The sequence below is a fragment of the Orycteropus afer genome, unplaced genomic scaffold (assembly GCF_000298275.1).
Source record: "Orycteropus afer afer isolate SDZICR_OR568_19922 unplaced genomic scaffold, OryAfe1.0 scaffold00946, whole genome shotgun sequence".
Lineage (NCBI taxonomy): Eukaryota > Metazoa > Chordata > Mammalia > Tubulidentata > Orycteropodidae > Orycteropus > Orycteropus afer.
In genome coordinates, this window is record NW_006922533.1 from 199,914 (window position 1) to 223,755 (window position 23,842).

Sequence of the window (23,842 nt, forward strand, 5' to 3'; positions counted from 1 at the left end):
AACCCAGCTATGGAAGTATCCAAAGTAAATAACCCTACAAGATTGTAAACAGGGAGCCAGAGATATCAATTGACAAATGAGGACAACTATAAACCAAAAAGAGGGAAAAAACTGTGTTGTTACAGAACTTCTAGATGGTAGGGAAGTCAAGACAACTACAAGATAGAACGGACTGTTCTAAACTTGGGAAGAAAACTGTAAAGTACAGGGTAACCTCAAAGAAAAATGATAAACGTTCACATCAGAAAAGAGGACCAGTATAAATATTCAGCAAATACTAAAACAATAGCAATGAAGGAAGTGATAACACGATTCATAAACAAAACGAGCTCAGCATAGAAAATTATATGCAACAAAGAAATCGACACCATGAAAAAGCACATAACAAAAATGACAGCAACAAATTCATATTTGCCGATAATTACACATCTGGCAAGGGGCTTATCTCTAAGATTTATAGCAGAAGAGTGGATGACCAAACTATGGTACATACACATAATGGAATGCTGTGCAGCACTAAAGACTAATGTAGACTCTGCAAAACACTACATAATATGGATGAACTTGGAGGACATTATGCTGAGTGAAATAAGTCAGTCACAGAAGGATAAATATAGTGTTAGTCCATTGTTGTGGAGGGTCAAGGAAAGGTTTATATATGGAGGGAAACTTTCTTTGTTGGTTGCTAGGGGTGGGAGGGGAGGGGAGGAAACACTGCAAAAAAAATGCATTGACCCATGTCATTTTAGTTTTGTGTATTTCACTGTACATAAATTATATTTCAATAAAATACATTTTTAAAAAAGAGGTGGAGGCAGAAAAATGGTTGATGTGTGTGTGTCTTAGTTATCTAGTGTGGCTATAACAGAAATACCACAAGAGGGTAGCTTTAACAAAGAGTAATTTATTCTTTCACAGTTTAGGAGGCTAGAAGTCTGAACTCAGGGTGCCAGCTCTAGGGGAAGGCTTTCTCTCTCTGGTAGCTCTGGGGAAAGGTCCTTGTCTCCTTTCAACATCTTTGGGCTTGGTGTTCCTTAAAGATCTCCATGTGTCTTGGCATCCATCTTCCAAGTCCAGGAGGTTCACAGCACAGGGACTCTGGGTCCAAAGGATGTGCTCCACTCCTGACTTTTTCTTGGTAGTAGTAGGTCCCTCTCTCTTGGCTGGCTTCTCTCTCATTTTACCTCTTAGAAGATAAGGTGATGCAGGCCACACCCCAGGGAAACTCCCCTTACATTGGATCAAGGCTTTGACCTGATTAAGGGTGTTATATCCTACCCTAATCCCCTTACAGCAGATCAGTGCTGATCACATGAGATCACATCATGGGGAATGGTTATATCATTCATAACTGCCAAGCCACTGAAAACCATGGCCCAGCCAAGTGGACACATATTTTGGGGGGGGACACAATTCAATCTATGACAGTGTGGGTGGGGGTGTGTGTCTTGGGGAGGGTTAAGTAGCAGGATTGGGAATTAAAGAGGGGATGCAGAGCAGGGGGAATGGGCTGGGGGTTCATCTGACTCAGGTGGTGAGTTGGTGCTAGGAGGGGCTTCTCTGACTTCACCTCCTACCCCTATCCTCTGTGTATTCCACTCTAACCATACTCTCCTCCTTGATGCTTCTCAAACAGGCCAGGTATACTTCAGCCTTGAGGGCCTTGATAATCGCTGGATTCTTCCTCCAGATATCCTCATGGTTCACCTCCTCACTTTGAGGGTTCTGTTCAAACGTCACCTTGTGGAGGCCTTCCTGTGACTGCCTTGTTTAAAATTACTTCCTCTTCTCAACAAGCTTTATCCTCCTTTCCTATCACCACTTGACAGTCTTCTATATATCTTAGTTATAGTTTCTCTCTTCTATTAGAATCCTAAGTCTGTTATGATAGGAGGGATATTTGCCTGTTTGTTCACTAAGGTATCCTCAGTGTCTAGAACAGTGACTGGTACATAGTAGATGTTTAATAAATGTTTGAGAACGATAGTTAGACTGATATATATTTCTGGGGAGGGGACAATGGCTGGGTTTCCAGAGTATGTACTTTTGGAGTTTCAGTGTTGTCACCTGATTAACACTCCCTCCTGCCCCTAAAGGTGATTCAGCTATTCTCCTTCGAGCCATTGGGAGCCAAATCAGGGACCAGCTGGCTCTAACTTGGGTCCCACCTCTCCTTCGCACTTCCAAGCTGCAGCACATCCAGGTTAATTCCTCCAACTCCTGTTGATCTCCTCATATTCCTGCCCTCCCTTCCTTGTCCCCATCTGGGTACTCAGGTGTTTGGCCCCTCCCACTGATGTCCCCTGTCACACTTCATCCTGGATGCTCTTATTCTTCCCCTCCTATCCCCCAGGGCTCAGCCCCCCAGAAGCCTTTCCATGCCAGTAGGCTGGTCATGCCTGAGTTGAGTTCCAGAGGAGGTAAGTGTGAGGCTGTGGGGAGGGATATAGGTGGGCTTGGCCTTACCACGAGGGGGGAGGACTGTTCGACTCTGTGCTTGACCCTAGAGTCACGGGAGTTCCAGGGGAGTCCCCTGCTGCCACCAGCTCCCACCCAGGTGCCCCAGCCTACTGGGAGGGTGGCCTCGCTCCTAGAACACCATGCCATCCAGCTCTGCCAGCAGACAGTCCGGGACCACTCAGGGGATGAGGACTGGCTACGCCGGTCCCGCCTCCCACCCCAGGTACAGTCTAATGCATAGCTCCCTGCTGTTGAGGCTCCTGCTCACTACTGCTGCTTCCATTTTTCTCTCTCATGGGTCCTTTGCCTCGCTCCTTTCCCCACTTTGTTCCTCTCTTCCGTCATTTCCCTTCTGTGTGCCTCCCACTGTGCTCCCTGAAAGAACTGAGGCAGTGGAGTTGGAAAGACTGTGGACCTTGGAGAAGTCAATATCCCTCCTCAGAGCCTCAGTTTCCTATATGGGAAAACAGGGTAGTAATAGTCCTCTCCTCTTGGGGTAGTGGTTAGAATGACATCACATGCACCAAGTTCCTAGCATCCAGAACTGCCAGGACTTATTATCTTCCTCCCTTTTTCTCCCACCTTCTTCTTGTCCCTGTATCTCACTCTTTCTGTCTCTGCAAGTATCACTGAGGCTCATTCTTTCTGTCTCTAGATCTCTGCACTCTTTTCCTGTTACTGTCTTTCTCCTTCTGTGGTTTGGCTGCCCCTCTTTCTTGTCCCTTTTGCTCTCTTCCTGCTCTCTGTGTCCTCTTCCTCTTCCGGTTTCTTCCCTGCTCCCAGGCTGCCATTTACCCCATCTTTATTTCTCTTTCTCTTTGAAACACAAAATTAGGGAAAATTCATTCCAGTGAATCCTGTGTATCTATCACCCACCTCCAACTATAAACATTTGCCAATCTTTTTTCATCTTTTCTCTCAACTTTTTTTTTTTTGGCTGTATTATTTTAAAGCAAATCCCTAACATCATGTCATTTCAACTCTAAATACTTAAGAATGCACCTCTTAACTCATAAGGACATTCATTTTTTAACATTACTGCTAGGCCATTTTAATAACTAATGAAATTAACAATGGTTTCTCAATATCATCTAATAATGGGTTCTTAATCAGAATTACCCAGTTGTCTCAAAACTGTTTCTGTTATTCTGTCAGTCTACCTGTCTGTCTCTCTCTTGGCTTTCTCTCTTTCAGTCTTTCTGACTCTGTCCCCTTCTTTGCTTAACACCTTTGTTAACTCTCCATTTCTGCTCTGTCCCCACAAATCCTATGAGTCTCTTTGAGTTGGGAACTTCCTGCTTGCTTCTCACTCTTCTCATATCCTTTTTCAGTATGAGGAGCACATGGGTGGAGAGAAGTGTGGCTGCGAGTTAGACCCCTGTCCTCGGGAAGAGCCTAGACAAGAGGGACAAGAGAGTGGGTCAGGGGCCACTCTGAGTGGGAAAGGCTTGAGGGTAGGTGTGAGCTTTTCTGTAGCTCTTGTCAGGTGGGTTTCTTAGAGAAGGCAGGGCCTTGGGTGCCCAGCAGGCCTCTACCCTCCTGTTTTACCCTGCTCTCTGTTTCCAGGAGGATAAACGGGCACAGCAGCAGCGGCTGCAGAAACATCTGGCTGAACACCTGCGCCAGAGCTGGGGTTCACTTAGGGTCCCTCCACAAGCCCAAGACCTGGGAGAGCTGCTGCAGGCTTGGGGTGCTGGGGCCAGGAATGGTGTCCCTAAGGGCACCCACTTCACACATTCAGAGAAGTTCGCCTTCCATCTGGTTGGTGGGGCCTATGTGGAGATGGGGTGTGCTGCCACGAGCTGGGACAGGCATGGAGGGTTGCTTTATGTGCCACTACCACAGTTTTCTAAGGAGGGTGGCATAGTGGGTAAGGCATATGACTGCTAACCAGAAAGTTGGTGGTTCAAACCCACCAGCTGCTCTGTGGGAGGAAGATGAGGCAAACACCTTCCATAAAGATTTACAGCCTTGGAAGCCCAATGGGGGTCACTATGAGTTGGAATTGACTTGATGGCAGAGGGTTTGGTTTTTGGTTTTGGACCACAGCTCCCATGTTCCCTCAGGCAAGTCCTTTCCTCACTGGGAATGGGCCCCCAGAGGGCTCTCCTGGCTTCTCAGGAGACTTAGCAGACAAAGGGTGCATGGGTAGGGACCATGTAAAGATTGTAGGGGTGCTTTTATGCAACGACCGCCTTTCTCCAGGCATTTGTCTTGTACTTCCTCTGGGTATATCTTCTCTCCTTGAGTGTTCACCCATTGGGGCCTTTGTCTTTCTCAGGGCAGTTGGGCTTCAGAGATGAGGCAGGAGCTTTATGTACGGACAGTCTAGTCTGAGGTTACAGATGGTGTCTTTATCCTCATACAGTCATAGTCTGACAGTGTCAACATGAATGGGCATGGGTATGGTGCTGAGAGATTACTTGGTGGGACAGCTGAGGCTGGGCTTTGTGGGGTATGGGTTTTCCTGACAGCTATGGTGCTCCCTCCTCACTTTCCTAGGAACCCAAGGCCCAGGCAGCCCAGGCATCTGATGTGCTGCCCAGCTCCCGGCGGCCTGAACAGGTAAGCAGAGTGGGCGCTGGTTGGGGGCGGGGGAGGAGGGTGTCCAGGTCTTTGCCAGTCTACTAATTTGGCCTATAGCCTGCCTCTCACTGGCCTGTCCTCCCAGGACACATGGGCAGCTCAAGAACAGGAGCTAGAGTCCCTTTGGGAGCAGTTGGACAGAATGAACCACAACATTGAAGAGGTTGAAGCCAACATGAAGATGCTGGGAATCAGCCTTGTGCAGGTGGGGTTAGTGGGGAAAGGGCTGCTGGGCGGGGCTGGGGCCAGAAGTAGCATCTAAAGGGGTTAGAGGAACTTGAGGGGAATGAAAGGTGATCTGTAGAGGTCTGTCGATACTAGAAGTGTTTGTGGGGATAGATGAGGGACCTCTGGGAATCTTTAGGGTTGAGTGCAATCTTTAGGTATGTGGGGGTATGCAGGGTCAGGGGAACTTGTATTTCCCGAGGTTGGTAAATCTATAGGGGTTAGAGGGCCTGTGGGCCTCAGTCAGGCCTTGTAAGTGTCTGTGAGGATTGGGAGGAGTTTGAGGATCTGTCAGAATTAGAGGGGCCTGGAGGCAAGATGGATCTGTAAGGTCAGGGGCTTGTGGGAGCTTTTCAGAGGATCCTGTGTGGCTCTGTAGGGACTAGAGGGGGCCTGTGGGTACCAGTCATTATAGATCTCTCTCAATATCAGGAGGGGTTTGAAGGGCATATAGCGGGTAGAGGAGTTTGTAGTCATGTGTGAGCTATCAGGGTAGGCCAGGGTGTTCTGGGCTCAACAGGGTGATGGGATGGAGTGTGTGATGGGACTCACCCACTGACTTGGGAGTGGGACTCATGGTGTAGGTTGAGACCGAGTGTCGGCAGAGTGAGCTCAGCACAGCGGATCAAGAGCAGGCCCTGCACCTGAAGAGCCAGGCGGTGGAGTTGCTGCCCAATGGGGCTGCCAACCTTGCCAAGCTGCAGGTGGGGCTGGTGCTGGTGCTAGAGTGGGAGGATTGAAGCTGAAGGGCTTCAGACTGTGTGACATGTACCACCCACCCACCCCATGCAGCTTGTGGTAGAGAGTAGTGCCCAGCGGGTCATCCACTTGGCGGGTCAGTGGGAAAAGCACCGAGTTCCACTCCTTGCTGAGTACCGCCACCTACGGAAGCTTCAGGATCGCAAAGAGGTAGGTTGTGGGATTCTGGGGCATGGGTGGGGCAGGTTTGGTCCCTCCCTAGGCAGCCATTCCCATGCTCTGCTCACTGCCCCCTGCCTGTGGGATCTTGGACAGTTGGAATCATCTCGAAGGCTGGCAGAGATCCAGGAGCTGCACCAGAGTGTTCGGGCAGCTGCTGAAGAGGCCCGAAGGAAGGAGGAAGTCTATAAGCAGCTGGTGAGACCTGTGCGGGGATCCTAGGTGGCTGGTGCTGGGTAAGGTGTGGATTCTGGGGGAGTGCCTGCTGTGTTTCTACCTAGGTGTCAGAGCTGGAGACTCTGCCCAGAGATGTGTCCCGGCTGGCCTATACCCAGCGTATCCTGGAGATTGTGGGCAATATCCGGAAGCAGAAGGAAGAGATCACTAAGGTGTGCTGCCATGGCCATGGTGGGGGTCATGTGGGCAGACATGCCCATGGGGGAGATGTGTGAAGCAAGGCCACACAGGGTCTCACAGCCTCTGGTAGGCAGAGTTGTATAGCCACACTTTGAAGCAGAACAGCGATCCCAGCCTCCCCGATGTAGTGACACAAGCCTTGTCTGGTTGTGAGTGTGTACACATGAGTACCACAGCTGGCTGGCTGCACTGCCTGATGTGGGCTCACGGCCACCCTGGTCTCTGCCAGATCCTGTCTGACACGAAGGAGCTTCAGAAGGAAATCAACTCCCTGTCTGGGAAACTGGACCGGACATTTGCGGTGACTGATGAGCTCGTGTTCAAGGTGTGGGGCAGGCCTGGAAGGGTCCAAGGGTTGGGGTGGGACTGGACTGCTGCCTGTCCATCTGCTCCCTATCTGGATTTGGCCTGGGCTCTTTGTGAGCCTGGTGAGTATGCTGATGCCCTGTCTTGGCTTTACTCTGTAGAGGATGAAGTCAGGGGTAGGAAAGTGTGCCTTTGTGGGGCATGTAGATAGAGTGGTACTTAGGTGGGTGGGTGGGTACTGCCCACTGATACCATAGTGGTTCCCTCTGTCTGGGAGCTCTGGTAGCATAGTGCCTAAGGCACTTGCCTGCTAACCAGAAGGCTGGCAGTTTAAACCCACCAGCCACTCCTCAGAAGGAAGATGGGGCAATCTACTTCTGTAGTGATACTGCCTCAGAAATCCAAGGAGGGGTTGCTGTGAGTCAGGTCCGACTCAACGGCACATAACAACAACAACCTCTCTGTCTGGTCAGGATGCCAAGAAGGATGATGCCATTCGGAAGGCGTACAAGTATCTAGCTGCCCTGCACGAGGTGAGGGAAGAAGCCTATCTTGGGGTGGATGGGGAGGGGCTGTGAAGGGGTTAAGCCTTATGCTTCTGCTGTCCCCAGAACTGCAGCCAGCTTATCCAGACCATCGAGGACACAGGCACTATCATGCGGGAAGTTCGAGACCTTGAGGAGCAGGTGAGGCCTGGGAGTGGAAAAGAACCCAAGGCAGGCAGGGGACAGCTATTTGGATAGTTCATGCTGGGAGAGGCAGTGGAACCAGACACAGCTTACGGTGGGAGTCTCTGCCTTGCCCCTTAGTAACTGTCTACTCTGAGCCCCACCTTCTGCCACAGGGTCCTCACCCCTGCTTCAGGACCACTGGCAGTAGCTTCAGCTTGAATATGCAATGGCAAACCCTGTCATGTAGCAAAGGATGCTTTGGATAGAAGGACTGATGTGCAGACAGCCCTGGTTGGTGGAATGGAGCAGGCTAATGTTTTGAGGGGATTGTAGGGGCAGGTGAGGGGCCCAGAGTGGCTGTGGCCATCAGGAGCTGGGAAAGGGGCCCTGGATACTGAGGGGATGTGTATTCACATTGCTTAGATGGAGACAGAAATGGGCAAGAAGACCCTCAGCAACCTGGAGAAGATCCGCGAGGACTACCGAGCCCTACGTCAGGAGAACGCTGGCCTCCTAGGGCGGGTTCGTGAGGCCTGAGGAGTCCTTAGCAAGTCCTCCAAGCCTTAGATGGGGTGTTGGAGGTGGTGGCCAGTACTTGCCCTAGCTATTCTCTCTTTTTGCCGTCCAGTTCCTCCTGCTGTAGCCTTGGACCCAGACCCCTACCTACCCCCTGCCCACCTGACCCCAATCCTTATCTGGGGTGATTGTCCAGAGTATGGGAGCCAGGCTATAGTTTATTGGGTGAGAGGACTGGGGCCTTGGATCCCAAATAAATGAGGGGCCCTGTCTGTAATCTAAGCTGAGGCATGGATCGGGGACACATGGCACAGGACAAGGGTGGTGGGAGGTAGGCTGTTTGTCTGGTGGGACTTGGGAGAACTAGTGGGGTGCTGTGTGAGTGTGCATGGAGAATGAGAGATGTGCAGGTGTGTTCTCGTGGGCTGGGTTTGTGACTGAGTGCATGTGCTGGAGGCTTGTATGAGATCACACGACAGGTGTATCTGTGTGATTTTTCCATACTGGAGACTGTGAGTGCCCTGAGGCTGCTTCCAGGTGTGTTTGGGTGAGCCACTGTGTGACACAGCAGGCTGGCTGTGTGTTAATGTTTTGAGGTGTTTGAGTGTGACAGGACTGTGATCTGGTGTATGCTTGTTTGTTGGTATGACTGTGCAGCTTTGAAGTTGTCTGAGTACTGAAGCAGCCTCTTTATATTTGGGGTTTATATTGAGTTGAAGTGACAGGATTATAACCTGTGACTGTCTATGTGACTTCTCCAGCCCTGAGAGATGGTCTCTGAGAGTGACTGAGGTGGGCTATGTGTGTGGTTGATTGTGAAGGCCCAGTTTGGCTGGAGAGCCTGTCACAGGGGGTGGGGTAGGGGTTGAGGGCTGAGGCTGGTCCCCCTCTGAGCAGCCTTGGTGTAGAGGATGTGATCCAGGAGAGGCGGTCCGCTGGGAAGCAGGGTCCCTGGCAGGCAAGACAGTGGACACCTCATTTCTTGGTCCCTGTGGGAATGGCTAGGGCCTGTCACCCCTGCCCCTTCCACCCCTGATTTTGGCCCCTGTCCTTCCCTTATTCCTTGGTTTTGAGGTCAGGGGCCGGGCGTGGGGTTGGAGCACCTGCCGGGCCTCTGACTCCTCTTCTTGCGGAACTCAAACTCATCCACGGTCCACACAGCCCCCTTCTCACTTTCCACCCGCACGAAGCACTTGTGCAGGCTCAGGTTGTGGCGGATGGCATTCTGTGGAAGGAGGACCAGCCACCCAGGCAGGGGCCAGGGGTGGGGGACAACAGATGGGCAGCCATCCTCTCTGCTCAGCAGCTCCCCCGCCACTTTCCAACATGCATCCCGACCTCACCCCACCTGCACTGCAATGGGCATTCAAGGCAGTCACAACCACTGTCACCTCCGGAAGAGCTCACCTTCCAGGTGGCAGGGTGGTTTCTGAAGAAGGCAAACATGCGTGTGAACCAGCGGTAGATCTCGTTGAGTGTCCGCTGCTTTTCAGGAGCTTCCAGGATGGCCTGGGGATAGGGGGGTGTGCGGGTGAGGGAGCTGGTTCCCTAAAATCAGGGTTGAGGGAGGCATGGGATGTAATTGTGGGACAAGGGGAGAGTAGGGAGAGAGATGGTATGAAGTGAAGGATCAGGGACATGGTTACATATGGGGTAAGTTGTGGGGCTGGGAACAGTATTAAATGAGGGCTGAGGTGTGGCGTCAGGTTAAGAATTAGGGCTGGGATCAGACTCAAGGTCTGTGATGGGGTTGGAGTTGGGGCTTCCCCTCACCCCACACACAAAGTGGAGTTTATTAAAGAGGAAGGAGAGGGGAGGGGCTGGCGAGAGAGAGATGGAGAGGGGCTTTCGCCTACTGTAGCCTTCAGTCTCTCCTGGAGTTGGGGCTTTTGATGGGGGTGAGGTTTCAGGGTTTGGGAACATTAAAGGTCAGGAGTGGTGTCAAGTTGAGGATTTGGAAGGAATAAAGGGCTAGATGGAGTTAAAGGTCAGGGAGGGGGTTAAGTCAGTTGTGGGGGGTGGACTGGTAATTTAGGGGTGAGGGATGAGATAGGACTGGATGTAAAGATGGGATGATGTGTGGCATTAGGTCAGGAGTCAGAGATGGGCTTAGTTATAGAGTTATTGTATGTAGCAGGGATGTGGTTAAGTTCAGAGTCAAGAATGAGGTTGTGGGGTTAGGTTAAGGGTCAAGGCTGAGGGTTAGGTGGGAGGTGAGGCTAGAGGAGGGTCAGAGAATTTGATCAGTTTGAAATTTAGGGGTAGGATTAAGTAAAGGGTTAATGATTATGATTGTAATGAGGTTATGGGTCAGGATGGGTTTAGATTGGAGGCTCAATTCAGAGACAGAAGTGCAAAGTATGGCCTGGGGTAGGGTTAGGTTAAGGTTCAGGTTTGAGGTTAGGTGTAGGGATGGAATGAAGGTCCAAGTGGGCTCTTCTGAGGGTTCTGGGAAGGCATAAGGGAGATTCAGGTGAGGAGGCGGGGACAGAATGGAGTAAGGATAAAGGTCAGGTGTTGAAATGAAGAGGTTAGGGATGGGATCCAGCTGGGGGATGTATTGACATACCGGAGTACGTTAGGGCTGGGAACATGTATGGCGTTGGGTTGGGGTAAAGGCTGGAGTTAAAGGGTAGGGAAGGAGTTAGGGTAATACCTAGGGTGGGTTTAGGGCAAGGGGCAAAGATGGAGTTAGTTGCTGGGCTATTTTATAGGCCCAGGAGGGGATTAGGTATCAGGACCTCAGGAATGGGGTAGGTTTAGGCCCAAATTTGCCTTGCACTGGCCTGGATGGTAGTTCAGGTTGGGGTTGGGAGGCAGGCCTGGGGTGAAGTCAGCAGGGGATCAAACTTAAGGCACCAATTTGGGCTCCTTGGGGCTGGAGTTGGGTAATGCAGGAGTCCAGTGAGTCATCTGAGTGAGGCCAGGAGTTTGGGAGACAGGTTTCCCACCCATTCTCTCTCTTCCTCCTCCTTGGGCCTGAGCTGCCCTGCTTACCCAGCGGATGAGAGTGGCATAAGTGAAAGGGGGCCGCATGTTGTGGAACTTGAAGTAGTCCATGTTGTGGAAGAACTCTGTCAGAGAGTGCGGAAGGATTGGGCCTCATCCAGGACCTTCTAGATCCATCTCCCCCTACCCCATGCTCTTCAATGCAGCAGCATCCACAGGCCTGAAATCCCACCATTCCCACAGGCTCCAAAGAGCACAGTTACTGTTTGCTGAACACCTGACATAAATTCTGTCATTTACTCTGCACCACTCCCACAAAACAGAATTCCCTCCAAGGTTTAAAAGAAGCAAAGTTGCTTGCACACCAAAGGCATGTAACTGAGTCTTGAGGGCTTTGATCCTGGTTAAGTACACAGCCCAACCCTGGCTTGGAGGAGGGGGTTGGTGAGTTTGAGTGGATCCACTTGATTTTCCTGGGGGAGGAGGGAAGGAGGGTCCTTAGGGATGACTCAGCTAATTTCCTTCCTTCTGCTGGCTGGCTGAAGTAGGTGAAGCCCTGAGGGGGTGAGGCACAGCCCAGAACCTCAGAGGGAGGCAAGGGTAGGCCTAGACATTGGAGACCATAATGTGAGCTTTAAGGTTGTGGAAATCTTGAGAGGAAGCTTTTGCAGAGAGATTCTTTACTCCAATGCCATTCATTGGGATTGGGGACTCGTGGGACACTGTAAGGCACAGATGATTCTTACCTGGGAATGTGCTATTTCCATGGCTGCCCCAGAGGTGCCGCCGCACAGCAAAAAGACCACCGGGGGTCTCCCCAGGTCCAGGCCAGGTGGGGAGGGCACTGCCTGCAGTGCCTGCTGCTACAATGCAGCAAGAGCTCTTTTCGGAAGATGCCTGGGGGAGGAGGGAGCCTGGTGACCCAGAGGCTTCAACTTTTCACTTATTTTTTAATGAATGTATTTAAAATCAAGGGTGTTCGTCCCCTTCTCATTTTCAGTCTGACATGGAATCCCACAAAATAGCCTGAGCCTTATTTATTAGTGTGAGTGTGGACACTGGAGTGTATACAGCACTGATGGTGGGGCCATAAGCCTGAGACCACACTTGTGAGACTTTGAAAAGTCACCTAACTGTCCCTGGCCTCAATTTTCCTCAACTGTAAATCGGGGATGATAGTGGTGCCTACTTCACAGTGTCATGAAGACTGAATAACACCACCAAAGTGCTCAGAAACAGCACCTGGCACCCAGGGCCAGCTTTCCTGCCATGTGACCTGTGCAGTTGCACAGGGCTTTGTGCTCAGAAGGGTACCCCCACTTTGTTTAATGCTCTGCTGTTGTCTTGAACTTTGAACAAGGAGCCCCACGTTCTTGGGAACTTGGGGACAGAGGGTTTGTAAGTGGAAGGTGGCAGCTTCCCAGGTCGGGCATATTTGAAGCTGGGGTCAGGGGCTATAGATACCCAGGATCTGTGTGTGAGGGTTGGTCCCTTGCCCCCCAGCAATTTGTGCAGCCTTGGGCTTGGGGCTGCTCACCGCAGATGGAGCCTTGGTCACTGCCATCTTCCCAGCCAGGTGGGCCTGCATGGCACCCAGTTTCTCCTTCTCCAATACCAGCTGTAAAGATAGGTAGACAAGTGAGGCCTCAACCAAGCCTTTCTCTGCCACATCTTGCCCAGATTGTGGTCTTCCCCAGGAGGGCCCTGCTCCCTCCCTTTATGCCAACCCTCATCCTGGTGAGGGTAATCAGTTCACCCATCCCTCCAGCATCACCTGCTGCTCCAGAGACTGCACCATCTCCCTCTGGAGGAGACACTGTGCCCTGCCTTTCTCATCCAGGAGATGCTCTGCCTGGCAGTGCCTGGAGCGGGGGAGATTCCATGTCGATGATCATGCAAGCCTGGTCTCCCGGCTCAATATTCAGAGTGTGGAGGCTCCAGACCCTCTGGGAGGTTGCTTCTTGGAACCTCAGCCCCCTCCCTCCACCTCAGTCTCCCTCTCACACCTGTCATTCTTTTGACACATGCCACTTGGCAACTATGGTGTGCCAGGCCCTGAGCTTGTAACTTGAGCTTACTGGAGCTGATGTTGGTTTGCTGAGAGTGGGAAGAGTGTTCCAGGTGGAGGGGACAGTCTGTGAAAAGGTCTGATTTTGGAAAGGAGTAGCATACATGGAATTGCTGCTAATTGTTGGGTATGACTGGAGAAGGTGTGTGTGTGTGCGCGTGTGAGACGGGGCTGAGGAGGGGGTGTAGCAACAGCCACCATAAGGAGCTGGGACTTTGGGGCTTCAATAAAATTAGGCTGGTGTGTTGACATGAGAAGTGGCAGGGCCAAGCTGTTAGGAGTGTGAATTCTGGAGTCAGGCTGCCTGACTGGGTTCAAATCTCAGCTCTTTCACTTAGGAACTGGATGATCTTGGCCAAGACACTTAACCTGTTTGGCCTCACTTTCCTCACCTGTAAAATAGAGGTAAATAATAGTACACACTTTTATTACTGTGGTACATTACACAGATGAGAAAACTAAGGATCAGAGAAGCTAAATAAGTAATTTGTCCAAAGTCACACAGCTAGTGAGTGATGGAGCTGGGAATGGACCACAGTGTCTTAGCTTTTAGAGGAGCCCTGGTGGTACAGTGGTCAAGTGCTTTGCTACTAACTGAAAGTTTTGAACCCACCAGCTGCTTTGTGGGAGAAAGATGTGGCAGTCTGCTTCCATAAAGATTACAGCCTTGGAAACCCTATGGGGTTGCTATGAGTTGGAATCAACGACAACAGGCTTGGGCTTGTTCTCAGCTTTTACCTCTTTCATCTTACTGCCTATTGAGATGACGCCTGAGTTGAGACCTGAACTTCAGATATCCACCCCCTCAAATCAGGACCTCCTTGAACTGGGGTGGGGCTGGGCTACTCACTTGAGGAAGTCCTCCGGCTCCTCAAAGACCTTCTCACATCCGGGCCACTTGCAGACACCATTTGCCAGCAGTGGGTAGGAGCCCTGGGGCGTGGCTGAAAGGGTGCTGGAGGGAGAGAGAGTGTCAGGGAAGGGGGCAGCAGGGCGAGGGTCCTTCCCAGCCCTGCCCACTGACCTGTCCTTCCTGGGTATCCCGGAGCTCGGGAAGGTGTACAACAGCGCTGGCTCTCTGGACAGCCACTCCAGGCTGGCTACGTTGATCCCTGTTAAGTGGGGACAGGGCACCTCTGGGGGCTGTGGGCCGAGTTCTGGAGCTCAGCCCACAAGGCCTCTCATTCTGAGCTTTCCATCCTCCTGAGCTTCAAAGACCCTGACTTCTAGGGTCTCTACTGTACCAAAATTCCAAGAGTTTAGACACAGCGGTTCAAAGATTGCCATTTGCAAGTGCTGACATTTTGACTAACTTTGCAAAGATCTGTGGTTCTGTGATTTTGACATTCTGCATCTTTAAGGTTCTGAGCCTGACATTTTTTGGAGGTTGGAGTTTCCAAGACGCTGAGACTTGACCCCTCTGACCTCTTGAAGGGCCACAACTCAGAATAGCCTCCAGTTTGCTCACGTTCAGGGATTTGGAGACTTGGGGGTTCTGTGGAACTGTGGGGGTGTGGGTTGTGGTGTTACCAGGTGGCAGTCCAGGCCGGGCCTTGAGGGAGAAGACCCCGGTGGCAGCCGTGGGTGGTGGAAGGCTGATCATGGCTGGACTTTCCAGTGGGTGCACCTGCAGCATGGGGGTCCGGGCATGGGCATCCACTGTTGAGAGCTGGGGGGCATATGTGAGCTGTGGTTCAGCCTGGTTTGAGGTCCCCTCTCCACAGCTCACCCACCTGCTCCCTCCCTCATGCCCTTTCAGCGTCAGTACCTGGTGCATGAAATGTGGCCTGTCCTGGAGGAGTGCCTGCAAGTGGGGTGAGGGGCCCAGCCGTGCCCTGGAGGGTGCCACCATGACTAGAGGCACTGTGGGTAGCTGGGGAGGGGGGAGAAGGCATATGGGTGAGATGTCACCTTCATCCTCACTGTTCTACACGTCTAATTCATATATTCCTCATCACAACCCCACGATAGGTACTCTGATCATCCCCATTTTACATATATGGAAACTGAGGTTCAGAGAGGTTGAGTGACTTAAATACCACATAGCTAATAAGTGGCAGAACTGGCCTCAACCCTGTTACCTCACCTCCTTGGGGCCCAGCCCTCTGTCACATGGGGATTGGGACACATGGCTGTGTCCATAGGACCATGAGGGAGTTTCTTCTCCTGAGACAGGGATTGGAAGATTGGAGAGAGCCTTGAATCTCTGAGGCCTGGCAAGTGGGGACTTTCTTGGCTCTGTGACATCTGCATAAGTCACAGACTTGCCTGGGACCCAGAAACCACTTCCTGTGCCCCAGCTGGGCCCCCCGCCCAGTCCCACAGTAAAGGTCGGCACCTGTAGGCCCAGGTACCCCACCCTGCCTGCCCCATCCTGTACCCTGGGCCTCACCTGCAGCTGCGATGGTGGCATGGGGTTCAAGGATGATGAGGATGCATGGGCTCCGCCTCGGAGGTCTTGGCCCTGGAAGCCTTCCCCTGGGCCCCTGGCCCCCAGGAGGTCTGAAGCCTTGGGTGTAGCCCTCCAGCTGGCCGAGGGTCCCAGGGATGGGCTGAGGGCTAAGGATGGGGCTGAGGCCTTGGCTTGCCTGGGGTTGGGCATTGGGTCCTTGTCTGAAGGCGGGCTGTGGAGACATAGGAAGGAGTTACAACTGTGCTGGGGGTGGTGGGCTGTGTGCGAAATACTCAACCACCTGAACCAGATGGACACCCCTTCTGGTTGGAGCAGGCATTGGCTGGGGCATGTCCTGGAGGCTACCACAGCTCAACGCAGACCTCTGGTCATGTGTGTACGTGGACTCACATAATGGCGTCAGCAGCACAGGTAGATGTGTGACTCCACACACACTTCATGTGCAGATGGGCATGGGTCCAGCACACTGCTTGCCTGTGCACAACAGCACAGATTTGGTTTGGACATGTCTTCCAGGGGGGCAGTGGAGCCTCACCCAGGGCAGGTCCTATCTTTCCCTCCTCACTTGAGGCCTGTCTTCAAACCTCAGTGTGTGGTCCTCCAGGCACTCTGCACAGCGCAGTGCATTCCAGCCACACAGCCTCTGCTGATCCTCCTGCAGGGTGATCCTTGGCTGATCTGACTTTCTCATGGGGCATTTTACCCCACTGACTTAGGCATATCCAGGAGGGGAGGGGAGCCTGGACTCAGAACACTCATATGGCTGCTGTGAGTGGGAGAGACTCTAGGAAGGCAAGAGCAGAAGCAGGAGGGCTAGTGAAGAGGCCACTCCAAGAGTCCCAGCAAGCAGTGAATACCAGGATGGAGGCAGTGGAGATGTGAGAAATGGGTGGATCCTGGGTATATTTTGAAAGTGGAGTCAACAGAATTTGCTGGCAGCTTGGATGTGTGTGTGTGTGGAGCTCTGGTAGCGTAATGCCTAAGGCAGTTGTCTGCTAACCAGAAGGCTGGTGGTTCAAACCCACCAGCCACTCCTCGGAAGGAAGATGGGGCAATCTACTTCGGTAGTGATACTGTCTCAGAAACCCAAGGAGGGGTCGCTATGAGTCGGGTTCGACTTGATGGCACATAACAACAACAACAGCAACTTGGGTGTGGGGTGTGAGAGAAGGATGGTCAAGGTGACTTCTGGGTTTTAGCCTGTTGTTGTTATGTGCCGTTGGGTTGGACCTGACTCATAGCGACCCCTCCTTGGGTTTCCGAGGCAGTATCACTACGGAAGTAGATTGCCCAACTTCCTTCTGAGGAGTGGTTGGTGGGTTTGAACTGGCAGCCTTCTGGTTAGCAGTCAAATGCCTTAGGCACTATGCTATCAAAGGTTTTAGCCTAGGCAACTGGAAAGACAGAGCTGACATTAAGTGGAATGAGGGAAGTGGAGGGGGGCAGCAGGTTTTTTTTTGGAGGGGGAGTGAGGGTCTAGCTGTTGATCAACATGATGAATCTGGTGTTAGACTCGTAAATGGAAATGTTGAGTGGGCAGCTGAACAGAAGAGTTTGGAGTTCAGGGCAAGATTAGATTCTGATCATCTCTGGGCTCTGGCCCTATAAGGAGCCAGCATGGCAGGTGCCAGAGAAGGGGAGAGATAGGCTTTCTCTTGAGCCAGGGCTTGTGTGCTCTCTTTGACCCAGCCCCTACCAGCATTCACTCAATTCTCTACTTCTCAAGCTTGCCTCCAAGCCTTTGCTTATGTTAGTCCCCTTGCCTGTACTACCCAATTCTCCTCCTATACAGGTCATGCAATGGCTGCTCTTACATTATCCTCATCCAGAAAGTCCTCCATAATGGTGCCAGACCCCTCTGCAAAGTCCAAGAACCTTACCCTCCCCAATGGGCAGGGCCGCAGTTTCTCAGGATCCTGTAATCACAGTCTGAGAGGAAGTAAGAGCTGGAAGTACCGTCCAGTCCAAGCCCATTTAACTGAAGGAGACACCCAGGTGCAGACAGTGCCACAGTCCCTGGTGACTTGTGACCTCCACTTCTTTCTCCATGAACTGTGTGTGTGTGCATTTCACAAGCCCCTCTCTCAGAGTGCGTGTATGTGAGAAATTCCCCATGCCACCCAACACTTGGTTGGACACACAGCTGCTGACAAGCAGCCTAGGGGAGCACAAGGAGGGTTCTGGGGGAACAATTGCTTCTTCCTTTCTTTGGTGTCTCCTCAATGAGGTTGTCATCAGAGCTGTGGTGCTGAGGGAGGTGGGCGTGAGTCCATGCATCAAGTGGGGTGTGAGAATCCAAGCGTTAAACCTTCAGTCTCTCAGGTTAGAATATTACTGTGTGAGTCAGGAATCTAGGCCTATGGAGGCTCAGAACAAAGGGCTGAGAGAATGTCAGTGACCATGAGGAGACGAGTGAATGGGTGTTTCCACCACTCTGGCCTAGCTTACATGGCTGGCCTGTGGTCACTTCTGAAATTGCCTGGAGGCTTGGCAGAGCTTATAAGAGGTCTGCAAACATACCTGGAATGGCTTGACTCCGGGAAGCATAGATAAATTCTCAGAATAAAAGACCTGGATATGGTCTGTCTGGTGGGGTACTTGGAGGGCCAGGTTGGGCAGCCAGTTTCCTGCACTGTCTGTTGGGGCATCCCTTTCTGACTAGGTTTCTCAGAAGCTGCATGGGGGATGTTTCTGGGACACAGATAGTGTTCTCATATCGGGGTCTGCATCTGGGCCCTGTTGTCACAGCCCCCAACTTCCCCAGATTTTTCTGCCATTGACGTCATGGCAGCCGGATGCGCTGGGCTTCATCTGCACCAAGGAGGAAGAGAAGGGGGCAGATACCCCACCCCACAAGTTTCGTTCCGAGAATTGGCTGGCCCATCCTACAGCCAGCTTAGCCCAAATGGGTGACGTGGGTGCTGGCGGATGTGGTGAGTGACATCCATCTGTCCGTTGTAATTAGTCCTAGATCCTGTGTACCTGTAGCCCTTCTCAGGGCCATGGAGAGGCCTAAGGTTTGAAGCTTTGAGGGTGCTATGCAGGCCCTAACAGATACTGGGACTCTTGGGGTCCTCAAATGGTACAACCTTAGAACCTCAGAATCATGGAATATCATTTCTTTGATTGAAAGGACCCGAGAATCCCCAAATTACAGACTCGGTGGAGCCCATGGGTCCAACTTTTCAGTATGTGTAGAACAATGTCCCTAGTGTCCAAACTCACAGGACAGGAAGCTCATTACTTCCTAGGGCTGCCTGTCTACCAAGGCCTGTAATTGCAGCAAGCCTTCTCTCAGCCTCTCTTGCAAACTCTGTGAAGGCAGCAGGGTCAGGACCACCCTATCAAGCCTAGATCTTGTGAGGCTAGACCCTATGCTGTGGCATGGATCCTCTTGCCTGAGTCAAGGCTCAACCTGGGAGAAAGCAACATGGCAGCAGCTGGGGGGCAGCCCAGGCCTTCTACCATGCTCATGGGTGCTTGAGGGATAAACTGAGGCCAACGGTGGGGGATAGTGGCAAGTGTCCTGAGGTCTGGACTTAGGTATCAACTCTGCTATTGAATCTCTCTGAGGCTTTGGAGATCTCTCCTGACTATCTCTTGGCCACAATCTGCCCCTCTGTACACTGGTGAAGGGAGACGTTTGGAGTAGATGATGGTCAGGGCCTTCTGCTCTAAGTCTGAGTGAGTTGTTTGTTGTCTTCCGGGCTTTGAGTTAGCAACTGTCCTTCTATCCTGGGGACTGGCTGAGAGACATGGACATAGGGAGACAAAGAGAGACCTAAATAAAGAGGCAGAGAGAAGAGAGACACAGACAGTCATGAGGAGCACAGAAAAAGAGAAAATAAGAAAAAAAAGATGGAAGATAACACAGGGTGGGAGAGAAACAGACATAGAGCAAGAAACAGAGAAAAAGCATGAGAAAGATGGTGAGAAGCACTGAAATAGGAAGACAGAGAGTGAGACACACAGGGTGAAACCCATAGGAGCAGAAAGACATAGAAGTACACACAAAGAAGGAGACAGAGAATGAGAGAAAGAGACACACAGAGAATGAGACAGACAACACAGAAAGACAGTGGTACAGAGAGATGGAGATATAGTCAGTAAGGGACAAATAGAGAGGGAAGGAGAAAGAGAGAATGAATTGTCTGTGGCTGGAGGAACTGATGCTACCTGAAATAACGAAGGACAAAATGCTAGGGACACCCACAGCCAGGTACTGAATTGTACTGCAAAGCAGCAATCAGTCAATCAGTGTGAACCCTGGTACAAGAACAGACACTGAATGACAGAACAGAGTAGAAAGCTTGGACACAGACCCATGTATATATGGGAACCTAGTTTGTGATGAATATGGCATTTCAGACTGGAAGATAGTGGAGGATGGATTGTTTGATATATGTTTCTGGAATAATTAGGGGAAAAAAAGATACTGAATAATCAGTCCATTTTCCCACCAACCCTTCTTTGCCCAGTTTGAAATATTATCATCGTATATTCTAAAATAAATAAAATAGAGAAATAATAATATCAAATATTGATCTCAGGTTTATTGTGTGCCAAGTCCTGTGCTAAGCACTTAACGTGGTTAATAGATTTAATCTTCCTAACAACCCTTTGGGGCAATCCTACTTCCGTAGTGATACTGCCTCGGAAACCCAAGGAGGGGTCGCTATGAGTCGGGGACGACTCGACGGCACACAACAACAACAACAACAACAACCCTTTGAGGTGGGTACTATTATGGTATATATGAGGAAATCATCATGGTACATATGAGGAAATGGAGGCACAGAGAGGTTAAGTGTCTTGCTAAAAAATCACACAGATAGCTTGGAGGTTGGGTTTGTCCCAGACAGTCTGGCTTCCAGTACCCACACTCTGAACCTCTACAGTAAATGGAAAAAATGAAGCCATAAAAGAGACTAAAAGCCAACACAAGTGAACATTTATCTCATTTTCAAGTGGGAAAGGACTTTCTAAGCACAAAACCAGAGACAGAAACCACAGAAGAAAAGACTAACCTATATGACTACATAAAAACATCATAAACATCACAAAAGCACCATAAACAGAACAAGCAAATGATTAATCGGGGTAGGGGGGATATCTGCTGTATACATATGGCTGATGGAAGTTAATATTCTTTCCGAATAAAGATCTATGGCAAATCAATAAGAAAAGATATGAACACCCAATTAGGTAGGAGTGAGGACATGAATAGACAACTCAAAAAAAGTACAAATGGCCAATAAACGATAATCAAATAATGCAAGTTTCAACAATGCAGTAATATTTTTTCTTACCTATTTTGTTGGGAAAGGATTAAAAAATGGTAATACCCACCCAGAGTTAGCCTGAGGAGAGGGAACATAAAACGGAACAAACTTTTGGAAGAACAATATGGCAGAAAAGGGTCCGAAACTTTAAAAACGCACACATCTTTTGACCCAGCAACTCCATTTTCAGGAATCCAAGAGACTAATTTGAAGTGTTTAGGGGAAAAACTAGAAACATATCAAATGTCCAACAATTCACACTTGGCCAAACCAATCATGGTTCATGCCAATGTGTGGACAGTCTTAACAATCATGAAATTTTTAGTGATCTACAAAAATGCTACTACTAACTGAAAAAGCAGGGACAAACCCAACAGATAGTGTTATTCTAATATGACTGAAAAAATAATCATAGGTAACACTTAGTGAGTACATACTGTGTGCCAAACACTGTGCTAAGCCTGTAGAAATGAGTTCTCCCTGCCCTGAATGGCCTGCTTTTTTCTGGACATGGAGTCTGGACACATACACACACAGACACACAGAGTCCTGGGGCAGGACCTCACACCTAAATCATGGTTGACAAGGGCATGAAGTGCCTCCCAGGAGGGTCTTCTCTCATGCAATGCAAGCAGAAGTTCAGATTAAGTGCTCAGCCTAAACTGACAGTTTACAATCCTACTACCAGGCCTAAGCTGACAGTTTACAATCCTACTACCAGAGCAAACGGAGTTCATGATCATTTTTGTAAAATGTAAATGCTCTTCTCCGAGATATGCAACTCGCATTAAGTGATTGCTGGGTGGGGACGGAGGTGGGGGAGAGAAGAGAGAAAGGAAGAGACAGTTGGGAGAGAGAAGGAGGAAAGGAGATGGAGTGTGGTAAAGGTGGAGATAAAGACAGGGAGGACGGTCAGAGTGAGAGAAAGAGGGATGGAGAGTCTGAGTGAAAGAGAAACAGATGGAGACAGACAGAGGGGCAAAGAAACACAAAAAAGTAAGACAGAGTGAGCAGAGAGACAGAGGACTGGGAGACTCAAGAGAGAAGAGAGGAAGAGATGAGACAGGTGCAGTTGGACTTTCCAGTTACACCTGGACAGGGAGGCAAGTTGTTCAAATCTCTGAAATTCATAAAGATGGCACTTGATGTATTCAAAAAATCTTACTTCTCTATGTATCAATCCATTTATTTTTGCCTCTTCCCAAGCATTAAATAATTTAATGATAAGTCTTCTGATATTCATTACTACTATTAGTACTTTTAAAAAAATACCTGACCGGACCATGAACACAGTAGCTGTGCACATCTTGACTGCCCCGGAAGGCCCATGAACCCCCAATACCTACCTCACTGCCATCTCCTCCAACGGGGCCCAAATCTGGTGGGGGCAAGCAGAGGATACTCACCTTGGTGAAGTGGACTGAGAGAAAAGGATCAGCCTGGCTTGTGGGAAACTGTCACATATCAAAAACAAGTTTGCTTTTATACCGAGAAGGAAGCCACAGACCTCTCTCTTCTAATAATCCATTTTTTTTTTTCGATGAGCGAGTGTACTGATAATCACGGGGTGTGAGGGGGGGTTCTCATAGTTCTCTCTCACTCTGTTTCTCCACTTCTTGATTATGAGACTTAAACGGAAATTTTGAAATTTGGGTTTTTTCTTTGCCCTTTACGAGTCATCTGAAAATATGATTTCTTCCCCTCACCACAGAGGTGAGAGGTATCAATGAGATAACAGGGCTCATGAGAGACTCCAGTTTCTTAAACAAAAGTGTGTACAAAATTTGAAAAAAAAAAAAAAAAAAAACAGCAAGGGAAAAGAACCCAAATAAATCACAGGTGTGTCCTGGGGCCAGCAGCCACTCTGTGAGGGGCTATGTGAGGGTCTGTGGAAGAAGAGAGAAATTGAGGCCCTATGTAGTGAGGGGAAACACTAGGGAAAGAAACTGAATAGGTCTGGGTTTCTAGAGGTTTCACCCTGCTCGGAGCCTCAGTTTCCCCAGAGGTGGAATTCCTATAGTTATCCTCATTCTCACTGCCCAGATAGGAGGAACTCTAGAAGCTCCTGCCACCCATCTTTCCACAGAGGATAAGGGGGCATATACATTACTTTATGGAGGAAAAGAACAGGGAAATCCACCTCCACTCCCCACAATTCATGGAATCAAAGAGTCTTAAGTCCACCTCCACTCCCCACAATTCATGGAATCAAAGAGTCTGAGAATCACTGGCTCCCAGAATCCACTGAAAGTCACTGAGTGAGGAAAGAGAAAAAGCCTTTGCCTCATCATGTCTTAGGTTCTCAAGAACTCTGACCCAGTGGCCACTCTACTGGGAAAGTTGCAACCAGGCTTCCAGAATTAATACATCCATCCGCATGGGTCCCAGAGCCCCATGAGACCTGACCCTCTTGCAGCCAGGGACATCAAGGCCTGATGCCTCTGAGGCCCTCAGCTTTTTCAATTTTCTGCTTCAAAAAAATCCCAGTTTCCAAGAATTTGGGATTCCAAATATCTGCCATCATCCCCGTAGCTGACATTTATCTTGAACTTTCCATATGCCACAGTGCTGAACACTTTTCACAAATGACATTTAATCCTCCTCATGGCCCTGAGGTCCATCTCATCATCACTGCTGTTATTCAGAGGGGGAAAACGGAGGCACAAAGTAGTCAAGTGAAGTGCCCAAGATCACAGCGCTGTCGAGTGGGGGACCTGCCTTCCTTGGTGCCAGGCTTTGAAAGCCTCAGGTTTTTCTGAGCCAAATGGTCTTAGGTTTTAAATTCTAGGATGCCATGACTGGGAGGTTCTTGGATTTGGAGATTCCTCTGGGGCTTGAAGCTTGTGAGGCTTTAAGGTTGTCCAAGAATTGGCAATTGCGTTTCCTCATCTTGGCGAACACCCACTCCAACCAATGGTTAACACAAGAGACCAGTCCTATGGACTTTTCCTGACAGCTGATGGCTGAGACTCCCAGCCAGCCTTTGGCTCCCCAACGTTCTGCATGGCCCAGGGTTCTAGTCATCCAACGT

The 23,842-nt window shown here is 50.2% G+C and overlaps 2 protein-coding genes across 2 annotated transcripts in view; one reads left to right on the forward strand and one right to left on the reverse strand.

Annotated features, from left to right (window-relative positions):
• The window catches only part of CCDC22 (coiled-coil domain containing 22), a 22,787-nt gene extending 14,667 nt beyond the window's left edge, over positions 1-8,120 (forward strand). The window contains exons 4-17 of the mRNA XM_007958372.2: positions 2,097-2,203; positions 2,354-2,420; positions 2,508-2,683; positions 4,027-4,221; positions 4,963-5,025; positions 5,132-5,251; positions 5,856-5,975; positions 6,064-6,180; positions 6,286-6,387; positions 6,471-6,578; positions 6,836-6,931; positions 7,386-7,445; positions 7,524-7,598; positions 8,007-8,120. Coding sequence (XP_007956563.1) covers positions 2,097-2,203; positions 2,354-2,420; positions 2,508-2,683; positions 4,027-4,221; positions 4,963-5,025; positions 5,132-5,251; positions 5,856-5,975; positions 6,064-6,180; positions 6,286-6,387; positions 6,471-6,578; positions 6,836-6,931; positions 7,386-7,445; positions 7,524-7,598; positions 8,007-8,120 — 1,520 coding nt within the window. The remainder of the gene's footprint in view (positions 1-2,096; positions 2,204-2,353; positions 2,421-2,507; positions 2,684-4,026; positions 4,222-4,962; positions 5,026-5,131; positions 5,252-5,855; positions 5,976-6,063; positions 6,181-6,285; positions 6,388-6,470; positions 6,579-6,835; positions 6,932-7,385; positions 7,446-7,523; positions 7,599-8,006) is intronic.
• Positions 8,121-9,174: 1,054 nt separating this feature from the next.
• FOXP3 (forkhead box P3) lies at positions 9,175-15,733 on the reverse strand. Its single transcript, XM_007958374.2, has 11 exons — positions 15,509-15,733; positions 14,885-14,989; positions 14,647-14,785; positions 14,141-14,228; positions 13,967-14,071; positions 12,823-12,910; positions 12,586-12,666; positions 11,795-11,945; positions 11,097-11,173; positions 9,507-9,608; positions 9,175-9,324 (listed from the first exon to the last, which is right to left on the reverse strand). The coding sequence occupies exons 1-11, from the start codon at positions 15,716-15,718 to the stop codon at positions 9,175-9,177; spliced, it is 1,296 nt and encodes a 431-aa protein (XP_007956565.1). The 5' UTR covers positions 15,719-15,733.
• Between the last annotated feature and the right edge of the window lie 8,109 nt (positions 15,734-23,842).